Source organism: Martes martes (genome assembly GCF_963455335.1).
Source record: "Martes martes genome assembly, chromosome: 13".
Classification (NCBI taxonomy): domain Eukaryota; kingdom Metazoa; phylum Chordata; class Mammalia; order Carnivora; family Mustelidae; genus Martes; species Martes martes.
In genome coordinates, this window is record NC_137901.1 from 36,713,124 (window position 1) to 36,729,135 (window position 16,012).

The 16,012-nt window shown below is 40.4% G+C and overlaps 1 protein-coding gene across 1 annotated transcript in view; it reads right to left on the reverse strand.

The window, feature by feature from the left end:
- Positions 1-399: 399 nt before the first annotated feature.
- Positions 400-16,012, reverse strand: part of GALNT1 (polypeptide N-acetylgalactosaminyltransferase 1) — a 123,381-nt gene continuing 107,768 nt past the window's right edge. Inside the window, exons 9-13 of the mRNA XM_080822239.1 lie at positions 15,173-15,353; positions 13,780-13,919; positions 6,590-6,688; positions 5,998-6,132; positions 400-1,803 (exon numbers count right to left, since the gene is read on the reverse strand). Coding sequence (XP_080678365.1) covers positions 1,657-1,803; positions 5,998-6,132; positions 6,590-6,688; positions 13,780-13,919; positions 15,173-15,353 — 702 coding nt within the window. The 3' untranslated portion in view covers positions 400-1,656. The remainder of the gene's footprint in view (positions 1,804-5,997; positions 6,133-6,589; positions 6,689-13,779; positions 13,920-15,172; positions 15,354-16,012) is intronic.

Below are 16,012 nucleotides of genomic sequence, written 5' to 3' on the forward strand. Positions count from 1 at the left end.
TATTCTTGATACTGATTAAACTGAATAGGAGATGAGAAACTTTCCGTGCACTCAACTTCACAAGTAGCATTAGTGACAGAACTTTCAGAAACATTCTTAGGCACAACAAATAGCACTGCCTGCAGTGAGAGTCCTTGATAATCAAAGAAAAGAATGTCACTAAATATAACCTTACAAATAAGGAAATACACTTTTGCCAATGAACTGCTTTACATATCAGAAAACATGTCACAATGAAATCTTTTATGAAATTAACTCAACTTTTAATTGATTCTGAAGTTATTTTGTGGTATTAAAAATCAGAAAAAAATAAAACGGATTTAACCTAAACGGAAGAAATGCAGGACTAATGTGGAGCAGTAGCTGCAGTTCTTCGGTTAACTCATTAAAACAAGGTCAAACATTTTCAGTCAAATTTTATTAAAAAAAAAAAAAAAGGGCAGCAGATCACCATTACAATTCAAGAACCTAATCTAAATATGCACTTGACAATAAAGCACATCTGAGTATGGAGTGAAAGAAGTTTTCCAAAAAAAACATCCATCGTATCCTCTCTAAATATCCAAATAATCACTTCTGCAGGCCTTTTGTTGAGTGGAATCATAAAGAACTGAAGATTTATTGCTGTGAAAATAAATCTGTAGTACAGTAGTATGAATCTTGGGTATTAAGCATAATCAGCTGAATCAAGTTAAGAAGTTCAAGATCTAATAAGAAATTTGTGAAAGTCTACAAGCCAGTTGACCCAAGAGCAACTGAGATCTAACGTGTTCAGTGAGACCAGACATTGTTAAATCTTCATTCTTTGAAGGCAATTAAAAATTACAATTCCAACAGCCCATAAACCAAATAAAAAATTGAAGAAAGCAATTCAAACTATGTTCAGAGAGCCTTTTTTTTTTAGCTCAATTTCAGCACCCCAAGGAAAAAAAAAAAGCATCCATGACTATCACAGATGAAAATGAATGTCATTGGAATCAGTTATTTTTCCCCACTGAGGTATAAAATCTATATAGAAATTTGATACTATACTATAACAAATTGTACTTCTCATAGTTCTGTTTTAATTTCCTTTAAACCCTGTTTAATATAGTTTCTTCTTAAATTGTAAAAATGTTGTTTTCATGATTCTGAAACTGGTTCCAGTTCTTTTTCACTTATTTTTATATCAATATTTAATATACTGGTTACCAGTTCTAATCAGAAAAAAAATCTTGGAAATCTCTTCATTAGGATCACACGTTCAGCAGCAGTTACTGACGTGCAAGCAAACCGTACGAGGGGCAGCTCCGGAAAGCACATTGTGTTGATTGCATCATTGTCTGAATATTCTTTACCATGATTCTTGATGACTCTTATGACTCTTTCAATCTTGTAAACATCAGTGTGCACAGTCTCGCTACTATGTAGTTTCACGTCCTTTGGACAAGAAGGCTGGTTCACAGCTAGTGAAAAGCGAGAGGAGTCTAAGTTTTAATGGCTGATAAACCTTACATCCCCGGAGGAGGAAAGCACTTTTCCTTTTTTGCTACTTAAGAATGTGGCAGAAATGTATGCTGAGGTAGCCCAGTCAATCCTTATTTTTTTTTCTTTTTTCTTTTCTTTCTTTCTTTTTTCTGTTTTTTTTTTTTTTTTTTTTTTTTTGTAAATTTGGTCTCAGAATATTTCTGGAAGGGTGACATTTCGAAGAAGCCACTGCTGGGACCGGCTTCCATTGCAGTCTCTTATGCTGGGCACCTGGCTATCCTCTTCTGTGGCTTTATCCAGGCACTGATTACTGTTCACATGCTGCAGGGTTAATTTCTGAAAGTGACAGAAAAGAAATCTTAACATGAAAGTGAAAAATAAAACTCACACATCTCAACCATCATTTTTGGTAAGACTTAAACTGCTCTGTAGAAAAGTGTCTACATAAAGACCGCCGTAAGAGCTATGTGGGAGGGAGAAAGGAACTGGGGTATAGTGGGTTACTCTGAACTTGGAGTAAGATAACCAAAATGCTAAGTCCCAATTCTGCACAAGCTCTAAAGCACTGGGAGAAATTTCACTTTTGTGCTTTAGCTTCCGGGAAAAAAAAAATCAGATTAGTGGTTCCTAATTTAGGATCCTCAACCTATTTTCAAAAAGCTATTTCAAAATCACTTCACTTCCCTGTGATAAGGCTGTTCAAATTAATTCTGTGATTCCAAACCTCAAGTCCTTAGAAACTCAGGTCCTTTAGAAGACTCAAAATCTTAAGAGATCGTAAGATTGATGAAGCAGCCCTTAATAAATGGCTGAGAGATGCAGCTATATAATTTTCTATGTACTTGTCTGTGCTACAGATCTGATGCTGTCATGTTGATTTTGAATAATTTCAAAACGTCAGGACAGAGGAGTGTTAGGAGTGATTAGGTCAGTTCATTTGTCTGTTACTCAAAGCAGCCGTGTAGGAATGTGAATTAAGCATTATCCTGTAAACATATACAACTATAAGGAAATGTGAAATACGTTTACTAACACACATTTATTTGACTCATACTCATCCCTCTATTTTAATGTAATTCTTTTATCTGGAACATGTCCTTTTCATGGGGATTGTTGTCACTGTACTCAGAAGAGGACCCAGTCGGCACTGACTAGTCTCCATAGAGAAAAAGCTTGATGAAGGATAAACAGTTGACAGCTGTAGCCTTTGAAGGAGAGGATAAAAGCTGTAATTTTAATTGCCTAAAGTCTACTTGTAACCTAGAAAAGATAATTTGCTGGCTCTTGCCCCTAATCTCTAGATATAACTGGATCAAAATCTGCAATTTATTCTAGAAAGGACAGTTACTATCATCAAAGCACAAGAACCTGGTGTCATGAACCAAATGTAATATAGAATATAAGTAAGGTGAAGATAGTATGGGACTGTGCAAAGAATCCTGGGTCTAGAATTCCGGGCTTGAGATACTGTTACATCATTTTATCTGCTTTATGAGCAATAATCTTTAAATAATCTTTATTTAACAAAGGGTAAGTTCCATTCTGGGCTTCAGTGTCTCACACCTGTAAAACAAGTCCCTGGGTTTTATTCCTAGGGTTCCTTTGGAACCTAAGTCATCATGAGTTTAGGTTTATAAAGGGGCACCCGGCTGGCTCCAGGGAGCATGTGTGACTCTTGATCTTGGGTTCTTGAGTTCGAGCCCCATGTTGGGTATAGAGATTACTTAAATAAATAAAACTTAAAATATGTATGTCAGTAATTTATTTTTTTTATTTCTCTAGCTTGCTGTGTTTCTGACCGATGGAGGCAGGACAACACTGACAGGCTGTCCCAGACTCCCTGTGCAGCTGGCTGAGTCTGGGGGAGCTGCAGCACGGTGTGACTCCTTCCTTTGCCCAACTGAGGCCTTCTCCCTCTCCTTTTCACAAGTGCTAATCCAAAGGCTGCTCCCTAATAAACACTGTGAACACTAAACTTTATCTGAGTCTGCTTCTGGTAGAACCCAGCCTGCAAACTAAAATTTTATCTCAGACAAGACTCCATGCAAAGAGCTCCAGATGGTTTAAAATTTTACACTCATAACTGCTGCTTTCTAAATCCCCTAAACCCACTTCAGCTCCTTAAATTTCTAACCACATATCTACTTCTGGAATACCAGGTATGGTGGACTGCGTAGATCATACACAGGCTACCGGCAGCCATTCCCACTTCTGTCTCCCTCACACCAGCGACACTGGAACCCCAATGCCTGTTTAACCAGCCTCCCTTTGAGCTGGTGGAGGGGGTGTCAGGATGGGATGAAGTTCTGGCCCATAAGACAGCAGATTCTGCAGGGGAGGTCCAGGAGAAGCTCCGGCTTTCCTAATAAAGAACAAAACATGGGGTAGGGCGATGTCCCCTCTTCTCTTCCTCCTCTCTTGAGTTGGGATATGAGGGTAAGAGCTGCAACAGCCATCTGTGGCCACAAAAAAGGCTAGGAATATGCAGCAAATTTATCCCTGACACCACTGTGCCACTGAATCTCTACCCCAGAAGCCACTTACTTCCACTTATTAAGAAGAGTAAGCCCCTATTTGTTCATGCTACTATAAGTAGGTTTTATGTTTCCTAATAGACTGTCATTTTTCACTGAACGATTGGGAGATTTATTGATTTTTTTTCAAAGATCATTTATTTTAGAGAGAACATGACACTTAACTGACTGATGCACCCGGTGCCCTTCCCGTTGAGTAACTGTGGGGTGCCCCTGGCACGTAGCATCTGAGGGCTGAGAGGCTGCATGGCCTGCAGTGCTGGAGCAGCTATGCCCGGAGTGGCAGCAGCCTGTGCCCATGCCCGTGCCCACGACCAACCCCAGAACAGTCGGTTCAGGCCATTTCTAACAGTGCTATTAACTGAACTCTTATATTTAGTATTACTTTTACCATAGTTTGACACTGTGGAGGGAGACCTGGGATTTATAAAGCACAGTCTCTGCCCTCTAGGAGTTAACAGTCTAATAGTGGAGAGAAGACTGGAGCAGAAACAAGTACAAAGCAGTTGAGCATGACGGGTCAGGGAGGATTGGAACTAGAAGAGAGGGAGCTGATTTCTAGCTGGGCTTCAGGGAAGTGATGTCAGAGCTGGACCCTCAAGATGGAGTAGGATTTGTCAAAGGCAGAGGTTAACTATATGATCTTCAGTGCAGGTGTGAGAGTACTGGCATGTTCCAGGAACGGTAGGGTTGATTAAAGCAGCCCAGGGTTTGCATATGACATGGTCATATGGCATAATCTCCATGGAAGGGGAAGAAAGCAGCAGTGGCGTAATCCATGCAGATGGAGAGAGAGAAAGCTAAGAGAAGACACTAAGCAGTAGTGCATCTAAAGCTAATGGATAAAAGAATTTTAAAATCTCATCTGTTCCCCAACAGTAAATGCTAACAGAGAAGTTAGGGGAAAAGAGACAGGAATGGTCGTGACTTTCCATCTAGGAGCTGTTTCGGTAGTGTCAGGCTGAGGCAGGAGCTAAGGCTGGAGAACCAGAGGCATGAATGTCGGCCACTCACTGTCATACAACACATGATGGAATGCAGAAAGTCAGGAGAAGTCTTTCCTAACGTGAAAGAGAAAACTGCAGGTGCAGAGGAAAAAGAACCAGAGAAAGAACTACTGAAGATTCTGGAACTGGTTCCAGAACTATAAAGCATAAAGCACAAGTTGGGAGGTTAGCCAGGTACAAGGCACAGGAGAGAGACTCACTGGGCATTGCTTTGATTGATTCTTCATGCACCTCCGTGTGAGTACAACATACAGTGTGTGGCAAGTGGGAGAGGGTCCAGAGGAAAGCAAAGATAAATATAAAAAGTTTTGTTATATGTCACAGAACAATCATGAGCCAGGGAATTTCATTATTTAAAGCTCACCTCATACTTAAGTGTTTAATTAGCAATAATCGCGCCTCGGATAAACCTCATTGGCTACGATACTGCCACTGCGCAAAGCTATACTTAAGTGTTTAATTCAGTAATTTAAACTGCCTCCTCCTGGCTCCATTTCTCCCACACAAGACAACAGAGCTTGAGGACAGACAGAAGAAAGAGTGGCTATAGTGGCAACAAGGACCAGAACTGGAGGCAAGGCCAATTACTGGGGAGATTATAAAACATGTCTCTTTTACTTGGGTTGTTTTTCCCATCTGTCCACTTTTTTTTTAATTTATTTTTTAAAGATTTTATTTATTTATTTGACAGAGAGAGATCACAAGTAGGCAGAGAGGCAGGCAGAGGGAGAGGAAGAAGCAGGCTCCCCGCTGAGCAGAGCCCGATGTGTGGCTCAATCCCAGGACCCTGGGATCATGACCTGAGCCAAAGGCAGATGCTTAACCCACTGAGACACCCAAGTGTGCTACCATCTGTCCATTTTTAGAGTGTAAGAACAATTTGATACATATTCAAACTCTAAGAATTCATTCTTTTCACTATAAAGAATTCCTTCTTCTAGCTAAAAAACACACTTAATTTCACTCCTATATGCAACTGATTAACTTACCACTGGATCATACTCCCAGAGTTGGTTGCCTTTTAGGTGGTGGCATTTGAGCATTGTGACTGGGCCATTAAGTTTAGAGACATCCAAGCAAAGGTCATCTGTTCTAATTTCTTTGTTGGCAGTATAAGAGAAAACCTGAAAAAGATGCGCACATACAAGCTTTAACAAAAAGAAAGCAGCCAATAATCTGGCAGAAAAAAAATACTTCCAGATTTTTTTGAACTTGAGTAATGTCGTATTAGGAGAATGACTCAGAAAAGCTACCGCTAATTTTGCACAGAGGAAAGAAAAAATGACCTTGAGTTCTCTGTATACACTGAGTGTATTGTCAAGAGCTGTCATCTGTTTGACTAAAAAGGGCAAAGTAAATCTCATGCAAGCAATGTAAATACAGTTCTCACAAAGGGGCCTTTTACAAATGTTTCATTTAAAAATAATCATTAGATTAAAAGCTCCCTTCTCCTAAAAGGTCTTTATTATTGTCTCTTCATAGGTAGGAAAATATTTCCTGAATGATGTAATGAGATAAAAGGGGCATAAGATTAAAACAAATCCAAAAATTATTCCTTTTAAAGCTTACTAAAATACTCACCTGGTTACCTCCCATACCATGACAGTTAAAAATTCCAACTTTTTCATTCTCTTTTCTGGCCATGTTATCTAGACACTGATTTGTTTCCACATTTCGTATCTATGGGACAATAATGAAAACAGAGGAAGTTAGAGGTAAACTAGACAAACAAACACACAGATACGTATGCACGGTAAGGTCAGTCTAAACTTTCCACTACAAACACACACAGGGTCGACCAGACCGACATCAGAACGCTCACTGGCCTTGCTGCACTATCAATCCCTCTAGTTTCCTCACATTTCAAGTTCCATCTTGATGACTGTCTAGGAAAGAGAGGTAAGAGACATCCTCTTGGGTAAGATATTTGGTAATCATCAGGATGTCTAATGAAACTGAGATTCTAAATTATCAGGGATCCTTAAACTAAAAGATTTGATGTAGGAAGAGGAGAGATTTTCTCGTTAGAGTAGATACTCCTAAACATAAATACGGTCCTGACGTTCCCCTTAACCTGGCAGGAGAATAACTACTGACGGGATGGTCTGGAACCCTGATACGGTACTTCCTTATGAAAGCTGTTCTAGGACGCACCTAAATTATTTGAAAGTAATGACGATTACGGAGGGCATACAGTAATTATAAGTTTGTTTTAAAGTGGATTTGGCAAGCAATGTGGTTACCTCAACTCAGGGCCTGGGCAGGGAGAAATGTGTCGAATGACAAGGCAGACAACCTCCTGTGTTGGCTGTTTGTGTTAATGTCTCCAGTGCTGTCTGGTAGAACTTTCGTTGATGGAAGTGTTCTCTGCTTGTGCCATCCAACATGGTAGCTACTAGCCTGTGTGGCTACTGAGTACTTTATTATATTTCTTCTTTTACTCCTTGCTATTGGGCACTAAATATGCAGCTAGTGTGACTGAGGAACTGACTTTCAAATTTTATTTAATTTTAGTTCATTTAATACAGCCACTGGTGGCAAGCAGCTACCACACTGGATGTGCAGGACAGATGCGGACACAAAGGCTAAAGTTTTCCACGGTTTGAGAGGGACTCCTTGTCAGTGATAGGAAACAATGTGCACACACGCTAATAAAGCCAAGTTACCACATCCTTATCCCTCTGTGAAAGGCACATAAAAGTGCCCACTTCCGGTTCATATTTTCTGGAATTAGTAGAAATCTTATTGGATCTAAATTATTTCCAGGAGGAAAGTTAGCAGGCTAATGGTCCTTTTTATAGGATTTGTTTATGTCTGAATAACACATCTTTCCTTACAGAGGCAGGCTTGCTAAGGAGCCAAACCAAAATGGTCCCAAGGCACCATGTACAACGGGTGAGGAAAACAGGAAATAGGGAGCTTTCCACTTGGATCACAGCAACATCTGAACTACAGTGGTGGGGGAAAAGGGGTGCATTTCTGAGGCAGGTGGGCAGGAGTGAAAGTTTAGGGTATGGGGACATGAAGATGTGGGCTTCTCTCCCTACTCTAGCATTACTAGCTACGAGACTGTGACCAGTTTGCACTCTAAGACGGTAACTCCCAGAACCATGATCTGAACAAAATTATCCAGCCAAGCACTGACCCATGTGCCACTATACAGGGGGGTTTTGTGATCAAATGTGTCTAAAAATTACTGGGTTAAACAGATTTAAATAGGTTTCTTTGCTGAAGGACTTCTCAAAGCAGTTTACTATACTGTGACTTTTGGTAGGGGTGGGGACTGGTGGTAGAGAAGGATGTTAAGATATAAAAAGCAGCATTTCCCAAACATTTCTGGTCACAAAATCTACTCCCTCCTCCCCCATCCCCTGCCTTTCTAATTGAGCACCCTGGGGGACATTAGACCTCAGTATTCTTTAGAACACAGTAACTGGGAAATCTGTAAGAACCTCAGTTTCTCATCTGTGTAACAGGGGTACCAATCTCTCTCAGGTTTGCTGAGGGCGCTTAGTAAGGTAACACATGCAGAAGCCTAACAGAAACTGACACGTAGTAGGCCCAGGATAAATGTCAGGTTTTCTTCCTTAACCATACATTCAGCAACTCATCTATCATTACATCTATCATTACAATATGGAAGTTGAAAATAACTGTGAACACACTCATTCCTGGGAACAGGCAGGAACCCAGAGCCTAGGTTTCTTAGTTTTTGCTCAGTCTCCTCCAGAAGGTGGAACAATATAGGCAATTAAAGATTTTTGGAATCTCGTATAATGGAATCTGGATTCACCTTTCCCCTCTCTGCCATAAGAGAAATATTGGCTGGATATGAGAAAGAGTATGGGTGTTAATGGTTACGAGCACAAGCTCTCAAGCCATATTGCCTATGTTCAAATTCTACCTCTTCCATTTTGCAGATGTGACCTGAGGATGTTGTTCAAACCATTCAGGTATGCCTCAGTTTCCTTACTGTCAAGTGGGGATAATAGCACCTGTATCTCAAAGTGTTGGTTTGAGGATAACATGAGTTAGTGTTTGTAAAGCACTCAGACCGGCACCTGACAGAGTTCATGCTCATTATATCTTAGGGTTGTTAGATCTGCCTAGAGAAGCCATCGGTTAGTACGTAAGACTGGCTAAGCTGTCAAAAGGTCTGACTTATTTGGTTTCTTTGGTTGTTTATTTTATTTATCGCCTTGATTAACAGTTATTAGATATCACAAAGAAACACATTTACTCAGTTCCAGGTCCTACAGGAGCTATGAGAGTCAGACTTAGTGAAGGCAGAGACTAAATTCCTACCTCTCATTCCCTTTTACTCTAAAATCCTAGGATTTCAGGCTTCTCCAGATCTTCGAAGTATGACAAAAGATCCCCAAAAGTCTAAATTCCAGTTTTTAGCACAGTAAAGCTCATGTAGCTGGAGTTATGATCCCAGCATGAGATCCCCAGCTGCACTAGAGTGGGTGCTTAAGAAAGACCCCAACCCCCAAAATTAGAGCAACTGCACAGGATGGCCTGATCTTAAGGGCAAACAAGCTTAGGACCATCTGTTTGTTAAAAAGGCAGTGACAAGCAGGTAAAATCTGTTTTTAAAAAGCCAGCTGTTAAGAGGCAGGTAAAGAACAAACTTGCTTTGGCAATCATCTACTGTGGGTTAGACAAGTGGCTCTTTGTAATACGCCTGTATTCTGGCCCAGCAAACAATGCCTAGGTATTATCCAAAATTGGGTCAGTTCAAGGGGAAAAAACAACCCCTTCTCTATTCTAAAGGCAAGTTATTCTCACAACTATATGGTCAACTAATCTTCAATAAAGCAGGAAAGACTATCCAATGAAAAAAAGTCTCTTCAACAAATGGTGTTGGGAAAACTACACAGCAACATGCAGAAGAATGAAAATGGACCACTTTCTTACACCACACACAAAAATAAATTCAAAATGGATGCTTTCATCCATTTCTAAATGTGAGGCAGGAAACCATCAAAATCCTAGAGGAGAACACAGGCAGAAACCTCTCTGACTTTAGCTGTAGCAACTTCTTACTAGACACGTCACCAAAGGGAAGGAAAACAAAAGCAAAAATGAACTATTGGGACTTCATCAACATAAAAAGCTTCTGCACAGCAAAGGAAGCAATCAACACAACTAAAAAGGCAGCCTATGGGATGAGAGAAGATATCTGCAAATAACAAATCTGATAAAGGGTCAGTATCCAAAAATCTATAAAGAACTTATCAAATTCAACACCCCAAAACCCCAAATAATCCAGTTAAGAAATGAGAAGACCTTAGAGGCTGGGGGAAAAAAAAAGAAATGGACAGAAGACAGGAATATACACTTTTCCAAGGAAGATATCCAGATGGCTAACAGACACATGAAAAGATGCCCAACGTCACTCATCATCAGGGAAAATCAAAACCACAATGAGATACCACCTCACACCTGTCAGAATGGCTAAAATTAACAACACAAGAAACAGGTGTTGGAGAGGATGTGCAGAAAGGGAAACACTCTTACACTGCTGGTGGGAATGCAAACTGGTGCAGCCAGTCTGGAGAACAGTATGAAGGTTCCTCAAAAAGTTAAAAATACAACTATCTTATGATTCAGCAATTACACTACCAGATATTTACCTAAAGGATACAAAAATTGATTCAAAGGGATACATGCACCCCAATGTTTACAGCAGCATTATCAATAGCCAAACAATGGAGAGAGCTCAAATAGCAAATGTCCACTGACTAATGAATGGATAAAGATATTGTGTGTGTGTGTGTGTGTGTGTGTGTGTGTACTGGAATATTAGCCAACAAAAAGAATGAAATCCTGCCATTTGCAACAACGTGAATGGACCTAGAGTGTATTATGCTCTGTGAAATAAGTCAGAGAAAGACAAATACCACAGGATCTCACTTATGTGGAATTTAAGAAACAAAACAGATGAACATATGGGAAAGGGGGAAAAAGGAGAGGGAAACAAACCACAAGAGACTCTTAATGATAAAGAACAAACTGAGGGTTGATGGAGGGAAGTGGGCAGGGAGACGGGCTAGACGGGTGATGGGTATTGAAAGCACTTCTTGTGATGGGCACTGGGTGTTGTATGTAAATAACGAATCACTGAATTCTACTCCAGAAACCAATATTGCACTGTAGGTTAACTAAGTAAAATTTAAATAAATTTTTAAAAAGGCAAATTACAGAAGCAACTGCTATAAATCTTCCCACGGTACATCCCCCATATACATTCCATGGTACACTGAAAATTTTGATGGCTAATATTCACACACACTCACCCCCCACACACAACCCCCCCTTGACTGGAATGTGGCTACAGCAAAGGGAACAGTCTCATTAATGAAGCCACAAACTCAGCATACTCCTCATCTGCTTGAGGATGAATTTCTTAAATGACAACAAAGTTCAGAGGCACTTGAGTCAAGCCTGAAGTAGCCTCAGTAACAACTAAGGGCGAACAGTAACCTGTACTCACCCTGGCATGGGCTGAATAGTTTCACTCTGACTCACCACTATCAGTCCCTGGGCTCCCCTCTGTGATATATTTGCTCTCTGACACCCTACTCTACTCTACATCTCTTCCTCGTTCTCTACCCGCCAACCCCCCATCAATACCCTCTCTTCACTTTCAACTGACAATCTTCTGTTCAATAAGGAAACGAAGAATCAGAAGAGCTTCCTCATACTTCCACCACAAAACTACCTGCTTCTACCCTCAATGCAACTGACCCTAAAATTTGTCCCCACTCCCTCCACCTTCCTTCCTATTTCAATGGATGCCCTACCTTCTCATCCTGTCCCCCACCATGACCATCTACTAAACATGACTCCTACAATCAATAGCTCTTTTTTAGCAAACAACCCCCACCCCTTTCCTCCATATTCCCCTTTAGCTATCAACCATTTCTCTGCTCTCCTTTAAACAAAATTTCTTACAAGACTTGCCACGCTCATGATTTCCACTTCCTTGAAGCCATTAGGGATTCTGTCCCTACCAGTCTCCACGGGAACCCTATGGATACAGTGAAATGGTGCCTAATGACAACTTCTCTTTTGCCAGTCCAATGGCCAGTTCTCTGCACTAGTCTTTCTCAACAGCCAACCACTTCCTCTTTCCTGAAACACATCTTTCACTTAGTCTCTGGGACACCACTCTCTTGGTTCTACTTCAGTGGTCACTCTTTTCTAAATCTTTTTGGCTAATTCTCTCTCATTTCATAAATTCTATATTATGGAGTTTCTTATGGCTCAATCCTCATTCCTCCCCCCTCTTCTCCATCTACGCTTGCTCTTCCCAAGGCGATCTCATGCAGTTTTGTTTTATATAGTGATAGTCCCTAACTTCAGATCTCCAGCCCCAATCTCTCATCCAGACTGAAGATTTGTAAATGCAATGACCTACCCTGTATCTTTACGTGGATCCGATTTAACATGTCCCAAACTGCACAGCTGAATGTCCCTGCACCTCCTCCACAAGCCTTTCTATCTTGATAATGCCAACTTTCCTTCCTAGTATCTCAGGCGAAAATCTTAACACAGTCCTTCACTACTCTTTCCTTTCACCAAGACTCCAGCTCTACTCTTGTCCCCTCATAGTTTTGCTCAATATAGCAATCTGATCCTTTCCCAGTGAAGGTTTGCTTGGCTCTCTCTGCCTTCCCATCCTCAGAATAAAACACAATGTGCTTACTGTGGCCTACCAGCTCTATGTTATCTCACCTTCGGTATGTTTTGACCTCATTTTCTACTACCCTCCCCACCCCTGGACACCCCATTTCAGACAACAGACCTCTGCTGTTTCTGGAACGTGCTAAGTACACTCTTATCTTAGGGCCTTTGTACTTGTTTTTCCCTGGGCCTGGAATGCTCTTTCCCCAAGAATTCATATGACTTCCTCATTCACTTTTTTAAATCTCTGCTCAAAATCTAAACTCCTACAAGGGGCCTTTTTCAACTGCCCCAACAAAAACAGCAGCAATACTCAAGCCCGCCAGCCATTCTCATTCTCCTTTGCCTGCTATACTGTGTACTTTAAAAACCCGGCTTCCTCCACAGACTACAAGACTTGCAAGAGCAGAGACTTTATTCCCTGCTGTATTCCTTGTATGTAAGTTACATATCTACATACATACATATCTACATACATACATATCTACATACATACTTGTATGTATCTACAGTAGATACTCAAATAATTGTTGAATGCACGGAAAGACTGAAGAAGTGGCAGCCTCCTATGGAGTGGGGGGGGGGGTTACTTTCCCTGAGTGTCAGGAAGGTTCAGCCCTGGGATGGGGCCTGCTGTGGCCCTCTCCACACATATCATTTGCTGCCATGACTTACACTATATATGGTCTTCCAACTTTCCTTGTCAGTTCTTCACAATTTATCTTTACTTCTTTCATTTCAGGTTAATTAACACCAGGACATTATCTTTAGGAATGTATACTTTCAACTAAATGGGTCAGTTTGTTAAAATAAGAAGTCTGCAGAAGACGCTAAAATATTGAAATAAGAGTCCAACTCTGTAAAGTTAGGAGCGGAACATTCTTATTTTAATAAACTGCAACACGACAAAAAATCAACAAGATTTCAAATTAGGAGGTAGATGGTGTTAACCGACAAGAACTTTCTCACACTTGAGGTTATATAATTTTAGTATGAAGTGATTCCCTTGTTGGATATTTAACCTCCACTGCTTTTGATGAATGAGAACATAAATAACCACATAGATATATATATTTTACCTCTCCCAAAGAGAAATAGTGACGTGGAATCTGGGAATCAGGATAAATATTCTCTAGGTACCAGGAGAAAGGTTTGCATTGTAGTTTGTGTCTTAGACCAAGTCTTGATGATATATCTCCATAATCTACCTTTGTAACACCTGTTGAAAGAAATAATTGACTCTGAATTATTCATATTCTATTAAGTAAACATTCATATTTAAATAGTGCATTTAACAAGTCAGGCAAATGGGAAAAGGGGTACCATTTTGGTGATGTGACTATAGAAGTGATATACCATAAATCCACTGTCCAAAATAAAAAACAAGGAAATATATTTACATGTGTTTAATTTTTTTCAAAGAAAAATTAATTTTTAAAAAAGATTTTGTCAGGGAGAGAGAGAGAGAAAACACATGCATACAAGCAGGGGGAGCAGCAGGGTCTCTGCCAAGCAGGAAGCCCAATGCAGGACTTGATCCCAGGACCATGGGATTATGACCTGAGCTGAAGGTGGATGCTCAACCGACTGAGCTATCCAGATGTCCCGAAAAATTAAATTTCTATGAGAACTAAATACAATGCTAGCAGTATTACACACAAATGTAAGTTTCATAGGATCAGAAGACTTTCACATATGTGAAGGCAAAAACAAGAATCAAGATCTCTTTTGCCCAAATATTAAGAAGAGCAACTGTTTTCGGGAAGGTTTCTCTCGCACAACTCACTGGTATGTGAACTGTGACTTGACGGTATTGTGGTAATGAAAAAACGGGGCTGAAATGCTAACAATGTCAGGAAGACTTAGGGCTGATGGAACCACTGTTCCCACAATACCCTGAATGGCAAAGAAGTTCCTGGACAGAAGTCCCATGAGGCATGCTACTGTGATCTGTACTGGCCCTGAGAGACTCAAATTCTCATATAAATGTTCCACATTACAATTAGGTTAAAAATAAAAGAGAACAGTTGTAACACCTGGGCTCACAGTAATGTCTGCAATACGGGCCCGGACGACTTACTAACACAGCAGGCACCGCGCCGGGCACTCTGTACACTGTGTGTGATTTCATTTCTTCCTTACGACAACCCTATGAGGTTGGTGCTTTGCCTCTTCTCAAAGCTCTTCTACCCCCTTCTTACCTCTTCTAAGATGCATTAGGATCAGGGACAAGAAAGTTCTAGTCTTATCTTTTTTTTTTTTTTTTAAGATTATTTTATTTATTTATTTGACAGAGAGAGAAATCACAAGTAGGCAGAAGTAGGCAGAGAGGCAAGCAGAGAGAGAGGGAGAAGCAGTCTCCCCACTGAGCAGAGAGCCTGATATGGGGCTCGATCCCAGAACCCTGGGATCATGACCTGAAGGCAGAGGCTCAATCCACGGAGTTTTATATTTCTAATGCAAAATGCTAACCTGGAGAAATTATATAGAAGAAATTCTTGAACTCATCCATCCACACTTCTGCAAGTCGTCTGTTATTTTTATTGATAATCTGTCCTGTGCCTCCTGGAAACGTGTAAGGTGTGGCTTTCCGAAACACGTGTCCAACATGTGAGCAGGTGACAATCTCTAAAGTTCCTCCACATTGCCAGATCTGAAAGCAATGATGGTTTATTTATTTATTTTTAAGATTTTTATTTATTTGACAGAGACACAGCGAGAGAGGGAACACAAGCAGGGGTAGTGGGAGAGGGAGAAGCAGACTTCCTGCTGAGCATCAGGGAGCCCACCACGGGGCTTGATCCCACGACCCTGGGATCATGACTTGAGCCGAAGGCAGACACTTAATCAAATGAGCCACCCAGGTGCCCCTAAGTTTAAATTTAAATTCAAGTTTAATTTTTTTCTGTAGTATATGCATGGCTCATAGTCATAACCATGACAATGAGGACATAGTTTTGACTATGGATTATTCAGCCAGAGTCCTATCTGCTCCTCCTTTTCCAAATTTGTCATAGCCCGTACAATAGCCTGTACAATAAACAGATCCTAGAAATCTAAAATGGATCTCTCATGAGTTATTCATTTGGACAGTGACAGGATACTCTGTCATCTTCATGAGAATAAAAACTAAAAATGGGTAAAAAAGGGATCAAGTTTGGGTTCATATTCTTAGTTTAATGAAATTATCCTTCTGCTCCTTTCAAAATGCATTTTTCTGTAAGTCAAAAATCTGTTATTTATAATTGAAACAGATTTTGAGAAGTTCTGATTCTGTTAAATATTCAGTGTCTCTACTTTAAAGTTCTCCCA